Here is a 25,418-nt window from a genome sequence, read left to right on the forward strand (position 1 = left end):
TTTTGGCAAACCATTTAAGCATGTTGTCTATGAAAGGACAGACAATCAAGGATTTAACTAAAATGTTGACAGATCAATTGAGAATAATATAACTGTCGTTTAAAGTTCAATTATAATCTAAAAAACTTACAAATATGGTTATGAATTTATTTGCAGAAATTCAAGGGATAAAGATGAGAGCAGCAACAGGATCATAGATAAATAAATGGAAAAATCAAGTTGTCACGTGTAAATAGATTGTCATGTTTTAGAGTCTAGCAAGATCCTGATGCCACCACTACCCACAATACACTGCGACATCCTATATTGCACCCAGTATACAGAAAGGGGCTTTGGGACAGCCCTCTTAAACCATAAGTCCTGCTTTTTGTGGATGGCTAAATTTTTCAGATGTTTAGGCTTGAAGCAGTGAGGGGGCATAGTAGTTCCTTTTTAGGTCTCGGCTCGAAGGCTGCGCTTGCGCAGTCTCGATCCGAGATTTAATGACTTGGAGAAGAGGGGCTTGAACCCGCCCCTCTTCTCCCCTGTTCTCCATTGGCTGGCCTCTTGAATGCTGGCCAGCCATTGGAGAAGAGGTCCGTCACTCTGAACAGGCCCCGTCCTTTTCGAATTCGGGGGCGTGTTTTTTTCAAGAAGTCTAATTATCTCCTCCAGCCAATGGCAAGAGGAGAGTAAAGGAAAACACGCCCCCGAATTCGAAACCGCCACTGCGTTTCTCCGAGGCATTTCTCCTTCGCCTCGGAGAAAGGCAGTGGTGTGCTTGTTCCCTCTTGTTCCCACCTCGACCCCAGAGCCCCCTTACAGTGGCCCTTGTCCCCTCCACGCTCTATATCCTCTCTCCCCAGGGAGCTCTGGTCTTGATTACAGATCGCCCGGGCTCACTCTTGTTTTATATGTAGCCCAGGGATGCACGGCACGCGCGGCTTTCAAGAGATACTTTTAGTAACTGGCACACTACTGGCACCGTAACGTGCGCTTATGAATGGCACTTCCTTCTCGCGTTCCGCCCGCATCGATTATCGCCGCCTGCTCTCGTTGCTGCGGGGGGTGAAGAGATGATGGCAGCTCTCCTGCCTCCTTCAGCGCGAGGTGGTGGCCGTAGAGCCTTTGTAGGTGAGGCAACCAGTGTCTACACCGTGCATCACTTGCTCTGGATGGCTCTTGGGGCGAACTAGGGGGTTGGCAGGGCCGTTGCTGTCAATAGTGTAGCGGGTGCAGTGGCACCATGGCCCAAGGGTGTGATGGGCAGTTTTCTAAGCAATCGTGGCTTCTTCACTACCACACCCGGTGGTGGTAGCGGGGTGTGTGTGTGGGAGGGGGGAGTCCTTTTTCGCATATTGCATGGGGGTGGCAATGCCCCCATGCTACGTCACTGCCTGTCGGCACTTGAACAAATGACGGAGGAGCCGCGGATGCCTTTAGGGTGTGCCGGCTCGGCTGCTGGTGGCCAGACTGTCTGTTGGCGCCCAGGCTCCGGCCTGCACTTCCCGGCCCATTGTTCAGAGGGAGATCTCCAGGGCAGAGCACATCTGCCACCCATCTGCCTCAGATCGGCTCATCTCTAGGAGGGGGTGGGGGATTCCTGTCGCAACATTTTGTGGAAGAGAGGGCCTGGACAACACCCGTTTTCGATGCCACCGGGTCACTCGACTTGAAAGGGCATGTGCATGTGATATGAACAAGTGTGCATTATCAGATATGCATGATACACGTGTATGTGCATCTGGTGTGTTGTTTCTTGTGTGTGCATCGTGTGAATTTTCTGAATGCTGTGCTGCGGTTCTTGTGTGACAGGCAAGTTGTATTAATCAATCTGGGGGTGTTTTGTGTTTGGTATTTGTGTGCATCTACTGTGTGGATGCTTTGTTTGCTGAACCCAAACGCGTTAAAAAACAGTTGAAACACCGCCAAGTACCCCACTCCTCGCACCTTTAGATGTTCCACGCGTATTCGACGAATATACCACGATGCAGGCGCGCAACACCCATTGGACTCGGAAGGCTTCAGACCCCCCCCCCCCCGGCGTGTGTGCCAGCCCGGGATGAGACAGCTTCCCGGGCAGACACACAGCCGCACCCGAGCAACTCACAGGTCTTTAAAAGACCATTTGCATGTTAATGAGGCCTCGCTGTCGTTTCACCCCATCTACGACCCCTTGCAGCTCCATTCTGCCTATTGCTCACCCCTGCTAAGAGCCCCTGCAGCTCCACTCTGCCTATTGCTTAAAGTTTCAGCCCCCCCCCCCGGAATTTTTTCTTAGCCCCTCCCCCAAATTTGGCTCTAGTTGCGCCTCTGCCTCGATGTGCATGAAGTTCTATAGGAAGCTAGAAATAATTCCATTTATATTGCGCTATTTTGAGGAGGCATCTAAGCGCTTTTCCAAGAGTAGCAGAGCATGTAACAAAAGTACAGTTTGTTCATTAGTGGTTTTTGTGGCAAGTCCCGGATATAAACAAGGGCATGGGTACAAAAAGTGCAGAAAGCTCCTTATCCACTGACTAGTGCTTACCGTAAGTTATGGTACTTACCTTACATAAGTTACCGTGCTACTGAAATGTTCACTACAAGGAAAAACAAACAAAAATAGGTTCTTTCACGGCAGGCTGTTTACTCATCAGGCCAAAGATTTCTGTCCAAATGTTTTCCAGTGATGCAGGACGCATGGCGGCCCTCACACTGAAAACAAACTCACTTCTCAACGGGCCTTTTCATCAGGGCCGTGTGAAAAGGACTCAGCAAAGACATTTGCTGCCCTTTTACGTCATATTTTGTGACCTCACGTACAAATCAGGGCTGGCAAATTTTAGAAAGCTAGGCTACTCCGTGAATACTGGCATAAAAAAATAATGCGCAGTTGCGATGTCAGAAAGGTTTTGAAATCTGTCTCCTATATGGGGAATAACTTGCATTGCTGTCATCATTAGGTGTCACGTCAGAAAGCACTGCCGGGGTATTATTTTTCAATTTAAATGTGCATTATATCATCACACATTATGTTATTTATATTTTAGAGGCATGGTGAACTGAAAATAAATGTTGTTTCGTTTCATTTTGTTACATATTTTCAGAGCAACAGGTTTGTTTTAATCGGAACACATAATAGAAGGCAACACCAGTGGGTTTTAAAATATTGTAGTGACTGCATCCCCCACACATTCATGTACGTCATTTAGAGCAAAGTATCCAGAAGGGGTTCAAACAGTATTTGCATCCATTTCAGAACTTTCACTTATTGGAGCAGGAATGTGCATAGATCTCACTGCTGTGTTTTGGCGGCACATGCCACCAGGCCCTAAGTGATGGTAACTGCACATACAAGACGTTGTATCAGTGGTAATCCTGCGCCCAAAGTGGACAGAAAGCGTGTTTGCAAAACCTATTCCATTATTAGCGCACACGTGTTGATGAGGTGTAAAAGCATCAATGGGTTAAGAGCCAGGGTCTCACCACGCAGGTCTAAGGTACCAAACACTCTCATTTATTCCCACTGAGACTGGACACATCAAACTCTTTGACTGAATCCCTTGCTCGGCCTGATTCATCTCACAAAGGCCCGTAAAAACTTCATCAGTGTGCTCGAACACCGGAGCCTAAGCGAAACCGTAACTAAAATTCCCTAAGAGAGACCCACCCAACAAAAACATAAACAAAAATAATGTCATGAGCAATGCCAATAGCTCTAACTTTAACAATGCCGAGACCGTTGCATTGTAAATGCTTGTTATGTATTGCCTGAGACTGCATGACATTGTCTCTTGTGAAATATGTTGTTAGCTTACAGGGGGCTTAGAGCCCGCCCAGTGCTTACCATTGGTTGGCTTCATCATCACTCTTATATTCTTGCTTCTTTTTGGTCACTGTGTGCTGGCTTCACTTCCTCTTCATGTGTTTGTACCCTCCCTTGTATCATGGCCCAAGTACTGAGCTTTCCTTTCAGTGCCCAGTGTACTTCCACTGCTTGTGCACTTTCGAGGTACTTTTAACATTTTTAGTTGTAACACTCGGTAAGAGTGCATGTGCTTGCAGGCCGTCTACCCACCCTTCCTTCCGCTTCGTGTTATTATTGCTCCTTGTTGTTGCTTGCCCTAGTGTTGTTGACCTTTTTCATGCCCTGTTGTTGTCACCCCATTGTTATTGTTGTCCAATTGTTGCTTTCCCCATTGTTGTTTGCTGCACCACCCCTTCCTACCATGTTGTTGCTTGCCCCGTAAACCCCTGTCCTGCTACGTCACTTGCACCGCCCTCACATATTCTTGCTTGCCCCGCCGCCTTGCCCCTGCATTCTTGTGCACGTTTGCAAGATCTATTTGCTTTGGCAATGTTTTTATGTTTTTTTTAATCCATGTTGTACAGCAGCGAGGCTGCTCTGCAGCATAGCTGAAAGTAAAAACAAAAAAAGTGCTTTGATGTGGTCAATGCTGAATTTTTGTTTTTCTTCTTTCAGCCATGCTGCCCAGCAGCTGTCCTGTTCTACAACATTGCTTAAAAAAATTCTGACAAAGCCATAGATCTTGTGTAGGTGGGACCTATTGGCTTTCACAATGCTTGTTTGTTTTTTATGGCCGACCAGCACAAACGCCACAATAGGGGAAGCTACCCCATAGTAACCGCTTGCCATTTGAAATCCGTTACTGCCCCAAGTTAAGAGTCTAAATAGATTGCGACTGCAAATTAGATTGCAGAACATTGATTCATGTCATTGCAACTCACAATTACGATGGGATGACCCAATCACACATCCCGATTACTGCAATTTGTGATGAGTTGCTAAAGACATTTTGCATCAAAGTCTTTTTTGCCATGCACAAAACCTTTAATATAGTACATCCTCGCATTATTCAGTGTCAAAGCCTATGATTTTGCATATTGCAAGCACTCAAACTGCAAAATGTAATAATGCATTGGACCATACGTATATAAAACACGAAGCAAATACAAGTGTTGGCAAAGCCAATAGGTCTCAGTTTTATAAGGCGCCGCTATGGCTTTGCCAATTGTTGTAACATGGTGGATGGAGTGTTCCATTGAAAATAAGAGTCCTCTCAGCTATACAGTAGAAGTAGTATTTAATTTTTGAAATAATAAATACAAGGCCTACATTTTTGCTCAGAAGCTCAAAGCTGGCGCTATCAAACATCAGGGTGCCCACTACCAAGGCTGCATAGTCTTGATTCCACTTCATACCTTTAATTCACCACCACACACACATTGCTCCTTTGTCTCATTTCATAACGTTGTTTTTCATCCTTGCTATATTTTTTGCCACTCTTTTTCTGTATTTCTTTTCCTTCTTTTTTCACCAATTTTTGATTGCCTGTGTGTTGAATATATAAGTGTTCGTCCCCAAAAATGACTGCAGACGGTCCCTACCTGCAACCAGTGGCTCAATTTTGAGCACTGAGTGCATAGATCCAAATCCAGGCAGAAACAATTATGACCCAGAAATGCTTGGGGTGGGACACACACAAGAACAGGGAAAAGAGTGATCTAATCAGGAGCAGGGAAGTAAGACCGACAACAAAGCCATCAAGTCATGAGCAAGGGGCTGGCTCAAAGTCCACTACATGTATATGTAACGTTTTGTAAACCTGTTTGGTCAAATGATAACTCAACTGGTGCGTAGTCCGGAGCTAAAATGAGACCTGGATGCTAATTGTACTAATACAGTTTAACCCTTCTCTTTCTTCAGTGTGGGATGTGAATAATTTATTCAATCATTGTTTTTTTAATTGCAGTCTGTTTTTTATGTTTGTTAGTTTTCAGTACAATACAGATCTACTTGCCTATGAAGGCAAAACTAATCCTGGGCTGTCGGTCTTTGCTATTCACCGCTTTTTAACTTTAGCACAAACATGCAAACAGCACTCTTGGAATGTTTGTCTGCAGCAGGGTCAGTGTCTCTAGCCCATCAGTTGCTCCTTCATCTGCACTCGAGGCTCTGTGTCTTGTGTTCTACACAACCATGAACATGATTCGAGATGTTTCACTCACCTTTTGACTCAGTGCCTGAGCTGTTCTTGATTTTGTCGGTGATAAGGACAGCCCTTTAGTGGAATGATGCGGAATCTGCAGTTTTTTTTTTTTTTTTTTTTTAAAGACCGAGTACCAAAGTTAAACATTTACCCGGGTGCGGAGGCTGCCCAGGCCTGAGGAAGTTTCCACTGAAGGTGAGTTCTTTGTGTTTGCCGGTTGTCCTGGGGTAGCAACATGCTTGTGTCGGCCCCCCAACCACCAGCTTGATTATGCGTGGAGTGCTGGGCCCCGCTTGCCAGTCAGAATATAAAGGCAGAAGCCGCTCTTTTACTTTAAACTCCGGAATACTAGCTCCACTACCAAGTTTCATCGTCTGCTGGAGTCCTGCCAAGCTCTTTCATTCAGTACTCCGAGTCCTTTCAACGCCCCACCCCTCGCTACCTTTCTTGCTCCCTTTAGTGTAAGTGCAAACTATATTCCACTCTCTTTTCTACCAGTTAGCCAGTTATTTTATTTTTTTAGTATGGGGCTGACTTTGTCTGAGCTGGTTTCAAAGTGTTCTTTCAACGGGGTAAGGTAGTAGTTGTAGAGGAGGTATCTAGACCTGCTAAGAAGACAATTTTTAGGCTGTGCAGTATCTTTAATACCCATTGTTATTAATACATTTAAATATTCATAGAGAGGGCTTTGGACACACCTAGAGCAGTATTTTTCTTTCTGCTCATGCGCTTCATTGTTTACTATATCGTTCTACATCCCCATGGTGTCCTTGCATTGCAATGCATAATGGACTCTTCTACAGCTCAAAAGTACTTTGACTTACACATTTATATTTATCTCATTGATGTCTTGTGAATAATCTTTTTTGTTTTGCTTTTCCACTGGAGCAGACTTTTTCTTAAAAATATATTTTAGTCGGATCTCAAAATGCAAAGTAAACCTTTTGGCTTTTCTGGTGCTTGTCTTGGATCGAAACCCCTAGATCAATGGGCATTGTTCAAACCCAATGAGGGCAGGGTACTCTGGAGCTTTACCCCAGGCTTTTCGGGCAATTGGTGCCGTCCAAGGAGTGTGGGATTCCAATTGGCAAGGGCATTTAGGGGGTGGGGGCATGGTTACTTCGGCTAAGGAGTGGTGGTCAATGCGACCGGGTCCTTTTATGGTAAGTGGAAGCAAGCTGGCTATCTAGAAGAGTGGGGCTAATTCTTTTTTTGCTCCCACCCTCCATCCCCCTGTTTAATGGGCATAGAATAGGCTAAATTTGTTAGGGTTGTGTGGTAAAGTCTTGGTTTTATGGTACAGTTGCGTGGGTAGCTGTAGCATGTTAGTAGATTGTCACTCATGAGCAGATGTTCCTATTGTGGAGGTTTGGAGATTGTTTTAGGATACAGTGAAGGTTAGTTACCTCCTGCTTGAGAAGACCAGCTCGAGGGAGACGCGTTAGGGGGGGTTAGAGAGTTCAAAGTTTATTTACTAAAGAAATAGACTCCTTTTATGTTACTAAGTTGAGTTGTGGATGGGCTGAGCAAGGAATAATGTGCATTTGCAATAGTTAATATTATAGAGTGATTGGTTAGGGGAGATGGTTTCCTTTGGTTAGGTTAAATCTATGTATAGTAAGCCCTTAATGTAGTTTGTATGGTATTGTGCCAAGGGTTTGTTGATGGGATATGCACCTGTCTCATTAATGCGGTCTTTTTCACACGCGTTAAGTTGCAGTGTGGTTTCTAGGGTGTGCCGTCTCGCCCAATAACCTGTTGGAACAGGTGCCTATCAGGACTTATGTGGATCTCAGAAAGCTTGCTGCAAGGCGAAAGTGAAAAGGATAGGAGTCTCAGGGGAAGGGTCTTGCTCAAGCAGTTCCATCAACATTGACATCTCCTTGTGTGGACAGACAGTAGGTCTTGGAAGGCGAACATTAGGCATATCTGAAAAGGTTATCTACCAGTACATATTCCGCCGTGGTTAAAAGATTGCATGAAAGGTGCGGTGCCTCACTTTGAGAATGCTTCACATTTTGTGTGCCTGTGTTTATAAAATGTTTGCTGTTTGTATATGGTTGCTGATTCTTCATGGAAATTGCTGCTTTATGGAATTCATACCTATGGTGCTGCTAGTGTGTATTTCGTCCTGCTTAATAATACAATTTAAAAAATACCTTCCTTGCATAAGGGAAGTCAGAAATGTATTAAGACAGTATTTGAAGGATTTTTATGCTACTATAATCAATGTTTTAATATCGCCCTTCCCACCTTCTTTCCCCACTTGTTTCAATCAGCCCTCTATTTTCCCAATAGGTACTTAAATGTTCAGATATCATGCAAGGACGATATTGTGAATGTGTATTCGTTTTTTTCTTCCTGTTTCAACTTACTTTAACTCCTTATGAAGAATGTCTGTGAAGCCAATTGTTTTGTTTTAACATATAAGTTTATATTGCATGGTAATGCCTTTTTATTTAATGTTTGCGGGTGGTTTCAAAACTTTTATTTCATGGAAAAGAGCTCTAACTGTGAAGTATTTCCTATAATTCACAGTGATGTATTCATTTCCACGGTATTTATCTTCTCTACAAATAAGAAAGTTAAACCCAACATTTTGTCTTTCTTTCAGTGCTGGTAGTCTAAAAAAAGCTTTCATTATTAAATTGTTTGCATGTTTACTATATAAGGTTGTGTTGATAGACATTAGACTCATTGAACCATCTGACCCTGTAATAAAAGGTGTTTGACTTAACTAAAAGACAACCAATCAAATAGACTTTGCTTGTAGGGTGACCAGATTTTCTTTAAGGGGTTATGCAAGAGTCCAGGTCTGAGATGAAGACATCAAGACGGTCTTATACTGGATCCAAACCAGCAGAATAACCAAGTGAAGATTGTGGAGAATGCGTATTACCTGGGCCTAGCAAGTATCATTCCTCAGCAGTTGGAAAGCCATCTTCTTCAATCGCTGAAGCTTCTTCGCCAGAACAAGAAGAAGAACCAAATGGAACGTGTATGGAGGTTTTAACTGCTAAGCAGTATGATGTGCAGCCTTGTAGAACCCCTTGCAGTATTTGACAAGGTTAAAACATGGGCTTCACAAATCACCCGCTGGATTTTCTTCCATAGGAAGAGGACACTTTGGCTTAAGATCATTGTAGTGATTTTTAAAAGATGCCTCAAACATTGCAACATCACTTTTGATGAGTCGTATTTTAGGTGTCGGACAAATCTATTGCAACACACTGCTTTTTTCACGTTTTCCACTAGTACCTCCAGAGAGCCTTTGTTGTTAATCAAGCATTTCTTAGCATAAAATATGCTTGTTATTTCAATTTTACTGCACCCCACATGCAAGGGCACAGTCCTGCCTCTAAACAGAAATGTGTGTTGCATCCCAGGATGAGTGATAGGGCTAAGGCACAGCAAGTTATTGCACCTTGCTAATGATAAAGGCAAAAGTTGCTAAAGTGAGGAACAAGATACTACCAGGAACAGAGAGATGTGCATGGCACGAGTCAAACTCTATCCTTGTGTGGGTCATTGGGATACAAAGGATAATGAAATACAGTTATCCCTATGGTAGCCTGCACCTCTTCTTTTCCACGTGTGCGGCTCAGGATATTGTCAATGGGTCACCATAAAAGACAACTTGAAATTCCTTATTATATTCCTTCTGTATACAGTTGTGTATTTTTTCACATATTTATTTATATTTTTTCGTTCCATTTTCTCTGCTTAGTGGGTGCTGATACTCCAAACCTACTTCACTATATGAGGTATTCTATGAAGACAACTTTCTTATGGGTGCACTTTGTCTGGTCCCAGGTGCCCGAGTTCAGAACAGCACACAAGGCATCATCCCCTCCTTAAAGGCATTTACTGAAAGAAACATGAGACTCTGAGCTTGGAGTGTCAGGCTAGCCTAAGCCCAGCAGAAGTTGGCCTAATTACACTTTTGTGTTGCAAACATCAAATTGCGTTTTTGAGAACTGTGCCAAAAAGGCACTTTTCATAGCGCATCACTGAGCCGAGCATGCACGCAAGAGGTTTGGATATCACTGACGCAAGGTAATTAGGGCTAAAACCTGTTCAGCCACAACCTCTGTTTATCATTTCTGTGTGATCCACGAATATGGAATTAGCACCATCCTCTCATGACACCGGCTTCAACCTTTCTCTCCTCTGTTGATTGTCTTTATCCCCCTCACACGAGGCTTCTGTGACACCGACAGACCTTTCCTTGACCTTATTCTGTATCTTTAGCACACTCTCATCGGCCTTAGCTGCCCTTCATTTCATTCTCAATATTGATTTTTATGGTTATTTTTGTACTCATTATAGCTGTAACAGGCAACTGTTTCGGCGAGGGAGTACCCAGAAAATTAAAATGCCACCCCCCCACTTGAAACATACCTCTAATCACACGAGCAAGCAATCCAAGGAAACCAGGCTCTTTCATCTTCCTTCCTTCCTTCCTTCCATCCACCTATTCATCTATTCACCCTTACATGTCTCCATCTGTCCATTTGTCCATCCCTTACCTGCCCATCAATATACCCATTGCCCTATCCAAACATCCTTTAACCCAACCACCCATCAATATATTTATGCATTCATCCTTCTCTAATGATACCCATCCATTAATTCACTCTTCTCCACATGTCCATTCTACCATCCTTGTATCCATTCACTTCACCTTCCCATCTTTTCACTCTTCCCTTTTCACCTTTCACCCTTCCATCTATTCATCCTTTGAACATTCATTCCAATAATTGTTTTTACTCTTCTACCCTACCTTTCAACTTCCCCCTACTTCACTTTAAGGTCTTATTCATTCTTCCCACCCTCCTTTCCTCCAATAGTTCTTTCTTTCTCATTTGTCTAGCCAACTTTTGCTTTTATCCTTGCTTGTCCTTCTTTACATTTCTTTCTCGTGCTTATTTTTTTCTATTCCCTTTCTCTGCATTTACCCCCAATTTATTTATTTATTTCTATCCTTCACTATGCACGTCAGCCTAAGGCCTACAACTCATCTGTAGTATTCTTTAAAACTGTTTATGAGCAGACCGAACAGGCCCTTAAACTACCAATTAGCGTTTAAGTGAACCCAGCTCACCAGCACATGGGGCTAGTGGTAGCCCAGCATAATATGCTAGTGTGAGGGGTGCCTTTTGCCACTGTGTATGGGCATCCAACCAATGGCGCAATAGTGATGCAACGTTTTGCAATTGCATCTGTAGTTATAGTGGCAACATATTGGTAGATGTCCATGTGACCACCTCCAGGTTTCCTCAAATGATAAATCTGAATTTCCAATGATTCATTATTCAAAGACCTTCAAGAAAACTCCTGTTTACTCTTCATACCACAGCTCAAAGATGCAATTCCCACAGCAAGACCAAGAAAATATTATGCAGTTTATTAACTCCATTAGCCTTGTACCTACATGGGTTGTGTCACATCAGAAGTGCAATATTGAAAGTTTGTGTAAAATCTTGGTCCCTCTCATTTCCTATTGTCACTGCTTCCTTAGCAGACTCTTTCCAGTCTCTCAATGTTGGGTTACTACACAGCTAATTAAACTTGAATAGCAATAACGTGGCAACTATCACCCTGTAACCAATATCCCATTTTAACTACTTTCTGAAAATGACCGCTCTCCAGTTCCAAACCCAATTGCAGGAGCGCTCTGTCCTATAATTAACCTTGTTAGTTCAAAGCTGACTGTGAATGTCTTGTCCATGAAGAGCCCTCACTTCTATACTATTTTTAGGTCGAGCCTGGGCAGCATACGCTGATCTGCGAGGCATGCTGTATTCAGGTAGGGACTTGAAGCTCCGCCCACATTCCACCCATATTTTTCATTGGCTTGTGTCACTGTCTACTGTAAACTGTAGCTGTTCATTGGTCAATAGGCTTAATAGTCCCTCCTTATTACCGCCTTGTCTCATTTTGTAACGTCCCATAAGGACACCCTCTGTTACGTGTGTTGTTACCCAGTAGGCTTTAATTACAGCCTCCAAGCACCATTTTCTCAAATAGCTTTGTCCTGCTTGCTCTTGCAGGCAGGACACACTCTCTCCTAACGCTTTTTTTATTATTCTTATAGCACGGTTGCCGAACGCACTTGCAATGCGCAATAGGTCTCGCTTTTGCTAGAGTTTAAGCTGTTGGCATTGTAAATGACAATGCCTGTTATTTATCTGTTTTAAAAACAACACATACATAAAAGGCATTGTCATTTACAATGCTAATAGCTCAAACTCTCATAAATGCAAGACCTGTTGCATTGCAAATGCTTGTTATCATTTGGCTGCTATAAACACACCATGCATCTGCCCAAAAAGGTGGCCAGATTATTAGAGTTAATCAGGTACGACTTCAGTTAACACACTTTCTCTGAAATCATTATGAATGGGGTTCAAAAGTGAGTGCTAGATCATGTTGGAGAGCTGGGGGTTTGTGGTGTGCTTTAGTGATTTATCATGACCCCCTCCCCCTTACATTTCAGCTTGCATGTGCAGCCAATGAATGGTCTCTTATATTGGCTGGGTGAGAATTTTCACACCTATGCTGACCACACACACCAACTGTTGTAGTTCACTTGTTGGCCTTGTTACAGTCTATTTTTGACATCACGTCTCATCTAGAATGCAAAATTTGCTTCACTACTCTACTTTAATAAATGATTACAGCTGAGTTTGAGCATCAGCACATGCTGCCTCATTTAATAAAGGGTATGGAAGAAGGTTAATTGAGAAGCATTGCTAGTAGTGCTTAAACGATTGACTAACTTTTCAGCTCTATTTCTTCTGAAATGTTTCTTCTGTAAATTCACCATTAAGTGATTATGAAATGTTCACGGTACAATGCTATTTCTTTGAACTTCTCGAATACATAACAAAGAGGACATCTATCTCAATGTTACCACACAATCGAATCAACAGCTGGTTTTAAGTGACTTTCATTAAACTGTTGAAGATGTGAGCTTGTAACAAACTACAAGCTGCATAGTCTACATTTCATGTGATGAAACAAGCGAGAGAGATTTGGGGACTAGTAATCAAATACTACAAAAACATAAAACTACCCCCGCCATAAAGTAAAATATTTTTAGATGTCCACTGAGACTGTTAAGATAGTAAAAAATAACTCTGCCCTTTGACTCTTTGTTCATATTGTTGTTGAACTCCACAGGAACTTGCAATATCCTTGTAACATGAAGTAGGAAGCACATCATTCGGTGTATATTTTACAGATAATTTTTCCTCAATTTCTTTAAATTTTGTGCAAATTAGCAAAATGTGTGCATGGACTACTGGTGGCTGGATTTAAGGCTCCAGAAGAGCAGTCTTCTTAATTTATGTGCTACTTATGTACTAGCTCGACACCTAAGTTATTACTCTGGTTATGCTGAACTGAATGCTTCTTTTGTGTTTTTTTCTCCCCGATCCAGGTGTGACACAATGACTCTAACTCTCCAGGAGCTTACCAGCGCAGAAGAAAGGTGACATCAGGAGCCGTCAAGATGGACAATTATCTTGCAAGCATGGGGCGTACAGCCATGTTTTTGGTTATGTTGCTAGCTTTGAACCCAATCACCTTTGCCTTTTGGCAGTGCCCATTTACCCCATATAGCAACATCCCAGACCAACCCATTGAATATGCACTTCCCAATTTCATGGCAGATGGTCCTATCCAGAATGTGGTGACTTACAAGGAAGTAATCTTTGTTGCAGTGCGGAATAAACTATATGTAGTAAATAAAGACTTGAATACGGTACACATTCTGCAAACAGGTCCGATAGGTTCCAGTGAATGCCATATCTGTTCCCAGTGCCAGCAAGATCAGAGCAGACTGGAGGATACAGATAATCAAGTCCTGGTGCGTGATCCATCTGAAGATTATCTGTACAGCTGTGGGAGCTCTCAACATGGTTTATGCTACTTGCACCGATTAAATTCCGATTCCAATGAAGTGATTGAAAATACGGAGTGTCTCTACACAGCAGGGCAAAACAATGCGAACGACTGCCCAGATTGTGTGGCCAGTCCATTGGGAACCAAAGTGACAGTGGTTCAGTGCCTCCGTTCTTCTATCTTCTATGTGGCATCAACTCTCAATAGTACTGTCCACTCAAGCTTCAGTCCTAAATCTGTGTCCATTCGAACCTTAAAGTCTACCGAAGATGGGTTTGTGAAGGACTTCCATTCACTGGCTGTGCTTCCCATGTACCTGGACACTTACCCAATTCGCTACGTGTACACATTTCACACGGAAGAATATGTGTACTTCTTAACAGTGCAGAAAGAATCGGTCATTAGCAGCTCTTACCACTCCAGGATTTTGCGACTGAGCTCCAAAGAGAGTGAGATGCGCAGCTATCGGGAGCTCATCTTGGAGTGTCGCTTTGAGCAGAAGCGTAGAAGGAGAAAAAGACAGGCGGTGGAATCCAAGGATAAGCTATTTAATCTCTTGCAAACAGCCCACTTGACTAATGCTGGAAAACTGTTGGCAGAAGAAATGAACATTAACCCTACAGATCCTGTCCTGTTTGGAGCCTTTGCCACCAGTGAGGGAGACACTGATGTGCCAAGTAGGAAGTCTGCACTGTGTGCTTTTCCGCTGCACATGGTTGACAGCGAAATGGAAAAAGGGATGAAAGCCTGCTGCAGCAACACCAACGATGTGCCGCTGCCCCGGGGACTAACATTCTACCAACATGCTGAGTACTGCCCACATAATGTAAGTACAGATGTTTTCTAAGGTCTATTTTTAGGGACTGGTGCCACATTGCATATATATGGAGGCCAATGCTTTGAGCAATTCACTCAGTGAGGCATGAGACTCCATGTATGTGCATTCTGTCAGATGTGAAAGACTGTGCCATTTTGCAAGTGAACCTGTACTGCTCTGCTTTTTCCCTGATCCAAACATTTCGAGAGTCGGAGAGAAAAGCACACTGCATCTGCGTACTCGCCTCTTGTGTCAACCTGTTATAGTGTGGAAGTCTCTGTATAAGTGTTCCAACCTCATGATAAACCTCTTTTTAGGCATGTGTCCCTCTTATAGTTGAAAGGCCACAGGACAAAGTCTACATAGGTCTTCATGACTAGTGGCCCTCGCTTCCGGATGCGCCCGGCATTCCAATTATATACCTCAGTAGGAGTTAAGGCTTCTGTGGTTTTACTGCAGTCATCAGATGTTTCCTGTGGAGCTTTCGGCTTGCACAATGCAGCCAAACATCTCTGGGGAGAACTGCAGGGCGAGAACGATGAACTACCAGTAGAATCTGACATGGAATTTCTTATTCTCATTCCCCTAGCAAATCTTTATTGCTCTGGGAAATCTCAGTCTTCAAAATCGAATTCTGGTTAATTATACACCCATGGTCATGCTTAGTACTGCAACAGTAGAAAGGTGGGAAAGAAATGGTTTAATAGCGGTTACGAAAGCTTTCAATGAAATTGATTTGTATTTAAAAACCTGGCCTCATCCGCGATTCAAAAATCTGGAGAGTGTGGTAGATATGTCTAGTAAAGCTAAGAATTAAAAAAAAAATGAAAAATAGAACAAACATATGTAAACACAGCTTAGTAAAGACCACTGGTCTACTTTGAAAGTTGTAGGTGTAGAGATAAATTAGCTCTTTAAAGCAAAACCTCGGTTACTGTGCTCTATTATTTGCCATTGTTTAAAATGATATTTTACATAGCACGACTCTAAACGAAATTGTATTTTCAGCCCTCCTACAATAGGCATTATGGTCGTCCAGCGGCACACTTATTGCCAGTTTTCAATGTGCAAAAGTGTGGAGGTATGAGCTTACTTAAATTTAAGGCATAAACAAATGTCTGGTGAAGAGTATGAAGTACTGAAGCAGTTGGATGTTCAACATTTTGACTATTTTGATATCAAAGTGGATGGAGAAATTTTGTAGTTGAAGTTGGCAATAGAAAGTGGTACATTTTATTTCGAAACTACATTATCTAATAGTTAAAGTTGTATCATAAGGAATATTTCTCCATAGGTGGTGCTTAGTATGCACTCAAGAAATGGGTATATTCAATCGTTATCTAGGATAGATGTTATATATCGAAGCCTTCTGATGTACACTTACAGGTATTTTTGGAAATGTAGTAAAAAGACATTTTGAGAAAGCCTGTTCAATGGAGGATACGGCAAGTACATGGAGATTGCTGGTGAATTAATAGTTAGCTTTGTGAGGTGTTGTGCCAGCGTGGTAGGAAACCTCCATCTCTTTAAATTTGTTCTTATTTATTGAGTGGGATTGTGGTGAAGGCAAAAACTACTCCCAACTGGACATATGTACTGGTACACTAATACAATGAATAGTCATGGTCATCTTAAGGATTTTGCGGGCCCTGGGCCAAACGCATTTTTGGGGGCCCCTGTTCGGAACAACTTCAAATTTATGATCCAGTTTCAGCTCTTTCATGCCCTCTTTAGCCAGGTCATGTTTTAAGTGTTTGCATCTAATATTCAGGTATAGTGACACGTGTTTTCAATATTGTAGCATAGCAGCATAGCAGCAGCTCACTAACATGACGGCAAATAATCTCTGTGACCTCCCTCCCATTACTTTATTTGAGGTCCTGTTTTTCATCTAAAAGAAACTTGTTTATGGACTTTGCATGAAACAAACACATTTTTCTGCAAAATGTCTGAAATAGATTCTCACACATCACACATATTCAAAATGAATTAAAGGAAAACGTCACTTAAAATCATCTGTTTAAGAATTATTCAAGCTCATCAGGGTAAGACTCTCTGCAGAACAGAGCTGGCTCTGTCACGGGGCCCCTGAAAGGCTGGGGCCCTGAGCCAGAGACCACTTTGCACATGCCTTAAAATGTCTCCTTGTACAGTGGTACAAAATGACATTGTTTTTTCTTGGACAAGACTGTGGTACAACTAATATATTATGGCAAAAGTTTCGAAAAAGTTTGGGAGCCTCTGTAAAATTTGGAAATGTATTGAAAAGGTTTATTTTTCTTAATATATGGGAGTGCTTGTAGGGCGTAGATGTTTTTGTTGCATGAAACATATATGGGAAAAGAGACTGACCAGAGAAAATCTTCTTTTAGCATTTGGTCTCAGTACGGGAAGCCTGCAGTGCAGGATCTCTATCCCTTTAATGTTGTGTGTAGTAAACATAGTTGAGATTTCCAATTGACATCTGATAAAATGGAGTCACTCTTCAATCTTTTTCCCTACCTTTCAATGATCTCTAAATTAGTTAAAATATTCCTCTTCTCCATCCTCACCAGCCAGCACTTTTCACAAGAGTGGTTGTTTTGGTTCAAGCGTTCATTGAGATCCCACGTGTTACCTTCCAGGCTGGAAGCCCAAACATATCAATTTAATTCGAGTGTTTTGAGTTGCTGCTCAAGTCTCCTGCTTGTACTTGTGAAAAATGAATTGCCTCTCTCTATGAGGATTTTTGCACATTAAAATTTAATAGAATGTGCTGAAATGCTACAGCCAACAGGGTCTTGTGTAAATTCCCACTCGAATGTGTAACATTAACATAGTAGCAGTGATCAATGCCTCATTAAAACATACCCTGTTTGCAGTAAAAAAAAAGCTACAGATTTAAAGACCAAACATTCTTCTGCTTGACATCCAACTTAGCACTGTAGAGGAAACCCCTAAAAGAGGTGGCTAAACAATTACAACAGCTGCAGAGGGGTCCTTAACTTTCTCTTTGATTACCATTTAGGTTTCTGATCATTGATTAGTTTGAAATCTCTAGTAACTAACATGACTAAATACATACTCATTTCCCAGGGTTACTATCTGACAACCCTTGGCCTCCTAAAATTATCCACCACCAATGCAGTGGGTCACCATAATTCTCACAAACTGCTTTGGAGAGTCAATAGGAGTATCTGGTGCAGCCCTCGACTGGATCAAGTAGTACTTTTTGCACCAAAGAGTTAATATCAAGATAGGCTTTGTACACTCAAGCCCATCCTGACTTTATCATGTGGTCCATCGGGGTTCGTCACATTTTTCCATTTTGTTTAGATATACACAGAAGACCCTTGGTCATGCTCCTTGAGCACTATTACCCATAGTTCACATGTATACAGTTGACATACCAGTTCCACCTCTGGCTGGGTGCAGTTCAGAACCAGGTATGTAAATCTGTATTGCTGAAAAACATCCTCTAATAGCTGAGGGAATACCCTGTGTCTCTATAGAGAAACTCTGGAGGGCTTACTAATGGGCATTAGTAAGCCCCACATAAGTTCTTTCAGTGCTATTTCATTCACTTGATCAACAATGCTGTATGAACCCTCTGTCATAGCAACAATGGTCTGGGACCTGTGTATTGTATTTCACTTTGAGCTATCCTAGAAACAACAGATCAGTTTAGGTGTTGAGAGGAATCATCAAAAAGAGACAAAAAGGAAAGATTAGTCACTGGTCAGCCAAGTCATGGGATCAAAATAGCAATGTTGGGCTGCTGTAATACAGTGTACTCTGTCCAGGTCATATCTCAAACTCTGTAATTGAACTGAAAGTTTGAAACTGCCTACAGTAAATCCTGTTGTGATGATTGTTTGGATTCTGTAATTAACCTGGGGAAAATTACTTTAGCTATATGTGTTTTGTGGAAAGGTTTGACAGGTCTATCCAATTCCACTTTTAGGGTTTGCTCTATTCGTGTAATTCATCTATTAGCACTGTTAAGCTTTAGTAATACCTCCTTGCTCCTGTTTAGTTTCTCTGCCACTGTAATCTATATCTGGCAGAAAGAAGCATTTGGCATATCCACCTTGTATTTCAAAATCACTGCCTGAGGATTATTTGTGGGATGGTTACATGTTGGTGTGGCTGTCTTTGAAGTTTTAACTCCTAAGACAATTTGTACAGATCTTAAAAACACTCAACGTTTTCCTTCTGTGGTTGTTTTTTTGGTGCTTTGTTATTCTTGGCACAAGTGACATTTCTTGGTCATGTTGAGCAATTCTCAAGAAGGGTGGATTGGGAGACAACACAGTGATGCAGCTGTTGCCAAGGGTCTTCAGCCATTCATAGAGCATGAGACATGTCATTTCCTGGTACAAAGCGACCTGCCCACCAAGGACAACGGTACTGAGTATGCACACAGAAACACCACTTAAGCTGTGCCCCCATGCAAAGTTCATGAAGGGGTCCCCCCATGCTCCGGACCTAGTCAGGAGCTCTCAGGCCCACCTGCGCACAGTGAGGGAGGGGGGCCCCCTGGAGTTCGGCCCTCGCAAAGCAGGGGCTTTGGGAGCCTTTCTTCGCCGCTGCACTTAAGATCTTCATGTGTGTTTATTTCTTAAATCCCTTATACAGAATAGGAGCAGGAGTTTTACAATCATAGTTCATCTTCAATTTCTCTTCTGTCAAAAGTGTTCGGTAAAATGTCAGTCCCCTGTCCTTGTTATCTTATAGAGACTTCTAGCTGCAGATTATTACGTTCGATATTCCCCAGGCAACAGTCTGCATCCAGAAATATTTTGAGCAATCCCCTTATACGGTGACATTCGGCCTCGTTTGGCATCGACCACGCTAGAAGTCACTACACAGAGCCTATATAGGTGCCACCTCAGTGTCTTCTTTTCTGCACTGTCCGCGTGGATCCAGATCAAACTTCTCTCAGTCACTTTTTGACTGACTTATTTTGAGGTTTTGTCGATGACTAGTGTGTCTTTTCTATTTTTTCAGAGATGTCCCCAAAGAAACTCACTGAGTTCAAGCCTTATGGAGTCTGTCATCGGCTGTTGTCAGTAATTGTCCCCCTCTTGGTGTGTCTATGGTGCCCGGAGAGAGACCACGACTCCACATCATGTGCCGAGTGCCATACCATGAACCCCAAGGCCATTCATGAGTGGACCATGAAGGTCTTGGCCACTCGCAATTGCACTCTGCGCTGCTCCAGGTCCCGTTGATGTGGGAGGTCTTGGGACTGCTCCCAGAGTCGCCTGCATCGGGCCTTGTCGCACTCCTGGACTTCTTCAGGTAAGTTCCATAAGAAGTCGTCCAAGAAGTCGAAGCACTCATGGACTTCTCTGCGTCGCTCACATTCTTTGGATGACGCAGGGAACGGCTAACAAATTCCAACCTTGCTTGCAGGTGGTTCCTGTGCAGCCGGCATCGAAAATTGTGTCCGTTCTGCAATTTACCAAATTTCTTAATGCCGAAGCGGCCCCTGCACAACTTCCTGAGTTTTATGAGGCCATGAGCCTCATTTATCGGTGGTGGAACTCTTTTCGAGCATCTTCGGGTCCCATTTGTTTGGAAGGGACATTGACTGGAGCTCTGCATGCGGATCCGCCCTCGGGCCATTCAACCCCTTAGGATCCGTTGGTGAATCCATATCGGCCAAAGCTGTGACTTAACGGCCTACTTCAGGGACCGCTCCAGTGGTGCCAAGCGATCATGATTGCTAACTCCCATAAGGAGCCGGACCGGCGTCGCACAATGTTCGTTCTGGTTCCGACCAGGCCCACATGGCCTGAATTGAAGATGGAGCCCTATTTCCATCAAGGACCCACTGAGGAACATGAATTGAGGGGATCTGAGGATCCCCATACCTACATTGACACCTTAGCATAGTTCATTGGCGATGACAACTTGTATGAGGAACTGTCTGATGCCAGTGGTCTGGATATCTCACCATACACTGCCCTTATCTCTCCAACACCAGTGGCTACTGAGAAAGGGGCCTCTTTGCCGATGGTCCAGAGGGCAGCTGAGAGCCTGGACTTACATTTGCCATGGGTCAAGTCAAGACCAATGTCTGGATGGAATTGCTTCAACTGGGGGTATCCCCATCAGAACCCTTAACCCTTACTACCTTTCTACGAAGCCCTCACTGATGTCCTGCTCAGGGTCTCGCCCAAGCCCTGCACAGAAACTCATTTGCACAGGACCATTGCTTGCTGCCTTTGCCCCACTACCAGGGACCCATCATTCCCACCTCACCGCCCTACTCCTGAGAACCTGGTGGTCCAGGCCTCAGCTTCCCAGATAAATCCTGGTGCATTCCCTACTGCACCACTGAATTGGGAAACCAAGAGGCTAGATCTATTTGGTAGCAGGATTTTCTCTACCACCAGCCTAGCACTGCAGACCGTGAACACCACATGCTTATTGGGCTGTTAATCCCATAGTGTGTGGGATACAGTGGTGCAAGTGCTGGCCATGGTTCTGGATGAGGCCTGGGGCATACTCTCCCAAACTATTGTTAATGGGAAGATGCAGCAAAGTTCACAATTAGATGCAGGATGGATATGACCGACTCACTGGACAGAGCCATTGCTTTTTCTGTGGCAGTCATATGTCATGTCTGGTTGAGAACTACTGGCTATTCAGGGGATGTCCAATCCCTGCTTATGGACATGGCCTTTCATACAACTTGTCTCTTTGGAGACAAGGCGGATTCCGGCTTGGAGAGATTCAAGGACTGTAGGGATACTGCTAGGTTGTTGGGGCTCTCTGTGAGCCTATGACAGCCGCATTCTGCCTTATGCCCCTTCTGTGGCTACGGTATAGGCTGTCAGCCACGCACATTTCCCTCTGCCACCATGGCCAGCAGGCTCAGTCCTTTTGTAACTGCGGCTCCCATAAGCCTTGCAGGGCCCAAAGCCAGAGGTAGGACCAATCGGTTCCCACGCACCCACTTTGGCAGCTGCACAACCATAGCCTCTTTAGTAGACCCTCAGTCCGGCATGGGCATCTGATTGGCAGTAGAAGTTGACACCATCTGCCCCAATTGCAGTAGATCGAAACAGACAAATAGGTGCTTCAGATTGTCAAACAGGGTTATGCCCTCCCCTTTCAATGAACCCCACCGCCACTTCCTCCGTAGCCAATTTAGCTGACAAAGGACCACCTTGCATGCATGCTTGCAGCAGGAAGTACTGGCCCTTCTAGCCAACCAAGCCATCAAGAGGGGGCCAATGCCAGAAATTGGTTGCAGTTGCTATTCTCACTACTTTCTGGTGAAAGAATGATGGAGGCATCTGTCCTATATTAGATCTGTGCTGTCTCAATTACTTCTTTAAAAAGGAAAAATTCAAGATGCTGACCCTGGCTCAGGTCTTATTTACCCTTGACCCTGAAGACCGGATGGTAACGTTGAAGTTTCAGGACACCTATTGCCACATTCCCATCCTGCCTGCCTAAAGACGCTATCTGCGTTTCACGGTGGGCCAGGAGCACAGGAACATTATCAGTTCGCTATGCTCCCCTTCGGCTTTATCAATGCCCCTCGGGTGTTCACCAAGGTGATGGCAGTAGGTGCAGCACATTTGTGGTGGTCAAGGGTTCCAGTCTTTCCCTACCTTGGCGATTGGCTGTTGAAGGCTGGCTCGCCCCTGGTCTCCCACCTACAGACTACAGGGAACCTCCTGAATTCACTGGGATTCACTGTCAATGTTCCGAAGTCACAACTGACTCCCTCTATGATGCTCCCTTTAGTCTGAGCTGTTCTGGATACAGTGCAGTTTCAGGCGTATCCTTCTGAACTGCGAGTCCAGGATATTCGGGCTATGATTCGGATGTTTCAGCCCCTGTCCTTGATTTTGGTGAGACTGACCCTGAGGCTGCTACGTCTCATTGCCTCCAGCATCCTGATGGTAAAACATGCCAATTGGCATATGCAGGCTCTTCAGTGGAACTTTAAGACCCATAGGGCAAAGCATCAGGAAAATCTCTCCAATCTGGTCCAGATATCGACGGGACCTGTAAATGACCTGCTGTGGTGGCTCACAATTGGGTCGACAGCAGACCTCTCTCTTCTCCACCCAGAGCTCACAGAGGTGACAGATGCGCCACTTCTGGGTTGGGGTGGCCAACTGAGAGAGGTGGAGATCAGAGGCCTCTGATTTGGAGCTGGGACTCTGCTGGAGACCAATCTGTTGGAACTGAGAGCAATCCGACTGGCATTGAAGGACGTTCTTCCTTCTATTAAGGGAAGGCTAGTTCAGGTGTTCACGAACAAAACCACCACCATGTGATAGTGCAACAAACAGGGTGGGGGTGGGGTCATGGACCCTGTGCTAAGAAGCTCTGCTCCTCCAGACATGGCTGGAACGTCAGGACTGATATGTATTTAAATTGATGGCCCCATAAATAATACCAAAGGTAAATTCACTTTTTGGGCTCGATTGATTCAATTTCACACTTTTATAAAGGGCTTGTAATAACCAATGCGTCAATCTTGGTTAAGAAAGACACTCTGTTCCACAGTAAAAACTGGAACAGTTGTATTCTTATGCGTAATTAGATGGCTACTAATGGCCAAACAGTTGGGTGTTACCAATCTGTAGCACAAAAACAAAGAAGTGCTACAGATTGGTAACACCCAATAGAGCCCAAAAAGTGAATTTAACCTTTGGTATCATTTAAGGGGTCATCAATTTAAATACATATCAGTCCTGAAGATGGTCTCATTAATGCAAAAATAGAGACCGAAACGTCGACCTACGCTTTATCTTCTGTAATCTGTTTAATTTTTGTTAAGAAGAAAGTGTTGGCAATTGTTACAGTGAAGGCTTTGAATTGTATATTGTTCCCTTCTTGTTACATTGTCTGTATTTTTAGTACCCTAATTTAATGATAAAGAGTGAATATTTTTCCAATATACACCCGTTTTTGTTCTAGTTCTTTATACAGTTTTTCATATACTTTTGCACAAATTATTTATGTCTCATATGTTTTCTGTGATTTTGACGTAAGAAATAATATAATTGGATACTAAAATTATCTGTTGAAAGAAATAAACTAACAAGGTAATCATTTGTTTGGCCTTGAAAATTCTTATATAAATCTAAAAGAATTTTCTTAAATAAACCCCTTGAAGGCACACATACCTTATCATTGGAAGAGAGTGGGCGTTAATTTATGCCACTGTCTGCACCTCCTAATGGTGTTAGTTCTAAGAGCTAAGTGTTCCTTAGGGCCGGTGATTTGGAACTCGATCTTAGAGTGGTCTGACCATATGAGAAGGTGGGTTGTTCCACAGACCATGTAGGGTGAATAAGTGAGGATTAGGTCTAACATATGCCCTGTCACATGAGAGGGATCATTGTTAATTTTGGTCAGCTCAAGAGTGTACAGGTCTGTCAAGAATGAGGAGGCATCAGGATTGTCTGGATTTTCGCTGTGCACATTGAAATCAGCGAGAAGCAAAAAGTTATTAGTCGCAATGACATGGGGGGAAATGAAGTCCATGAGTTGGGTGGCAGAATTAAGGAGTGGTCCGGGGGGGCGGTACACAAGTGTTCCATTCCAGCTAAGTTGTGCATGCAAATCAATTCTAAACACCAGAATTTCTAATTTGTCCTTGCTTAATTGATCTAGGATGGAGACTTTAATGTTGTCTTTATAAATGATATCTATCCCTCCTGCCGTCCTACATGGTCTGTCCACTTTTTGAATGTGATAGCCGTCTGGTAGCGCTAGTGCAATGGCCGGATTGGAGGATGGTTTAGTCCAGGTTTCCGTTAAAAATCCGATGTGGGGGAGGGAGGAGGACAGCATGTCCCAAATATTAACAGCGTGTTTGGGGAGTGATCTGACATTTGCCAGAAAACAATTCCATCCTCCATGTTCATGGGTGGTTTGTGAGGCACATTCTTGATTGTCAGAGCAGTAAGGGCAGCTAGTTCCTAGGTCATCTGCTATCGCGCTGTTTCTGGGTAGTGTGGATATTGTGCACTAGGAGCCACAGGTTCTGCAAGCAAAAGGACCTTCTGCCTCTATCGGTATAATACATGTATTGGTGGTAGGCAAATTGGGCAGACATTGGCTGTCTCTGATTTTCATCAAGTCCGGAATAACTGGAACGGGCTCTCGTGTTACTGGCTGGATCTGTGATGAAACCGGCACGGGTTCTGGTTCCTGGCGACGTCAAGGCGCGGAAGGGCGCTGCGCATCAGGCCGGGCATCTGTTTTTATAGTTTCAGGCCGCTGAACTGCTGACCTGAGGTCGGGAATCCGGTGAGGGTGTTTTGCGTCACTTCCGGGTGGTGTCAGCTCCCTTCATTCAACCGGAACAATCCGTGATGGACCAGGGAGGCACCCCATGAAAAACAGGTGAGTGAGAGGGGAGTGAGTGAGTGAGCAAAGCTAATTTTAAATGTGGTACAGTTTTCAAACCGAGCAGGATTAAAGCGAGCTGGCGCTTGTATTTCTGATTCAAGGAGCCCTCCAGGCGCTCCCAGAGATAACAAAGACAATTTCAAAATGTGTGATAGTTATTAAAACAAAGCTGCAAGCGCTTATATTTCTAATTCAAGGAGTGCTTTCCCAGGCGCACCCGGTGCTGCTGTACCAAGCGTACTAATTACTTAGTCAGTTACCCTTTGGTTGCCTCAAGCGCATCCGCTATTTGAGTGGGAAAGAGTGGGCAGGGCCTGCTGGCAGCAAAAAACTTTACTGGCCCGCTAAGA

General features: G+C 43.7%; 1 protein-coding gene across 4 annotated transcripts in view; it reads left to right on the forward strand.

The window, feature by feature from the left end:
• Window positions 1–25,418, forward strand: part of MST1R (macrophage stimulating 1 receptor) — a 391,011-nt gene that overhangs the window by 86,982 nt on the left and 278,611 nt on the right. For 3 of the 4 annotated variants that reach the window (XM_085625073.1, XM_085625074.1, XM_085625072.1), the window contains exon 2: window positions 13,417–14,706. In XM_085625073.1, the coding sequence (XP_085481199.1) occupies window positions 13,489–14,706 (1,218 nt within the window). In that variant the 5' untranslated portion in view covers window positions 13,417–13,488. Of the gene's footprint in view, window positions 1–6,148; window positions 6,168–13,416; window positions 14,707–25,418 lie in introns of those variants that run through there. The other variant, XM_085625075.1, reaches the window with a different exon arrangement.

This window comes from Triturus cristatus, chromosome 9 (assembly GCF_964204655.1).
Source record: "Triturus cristatus chromosome 9, aTriCri1.1, whole genome shotgun sequence".
In the NCBI taxonomy this organism is placed as follows: domain Eukaryota; kingdom Metazoa; phylum Chordata; class Amphibia; order Caudata; family Salamandridae; genus Triturus; species Triturus cristatus.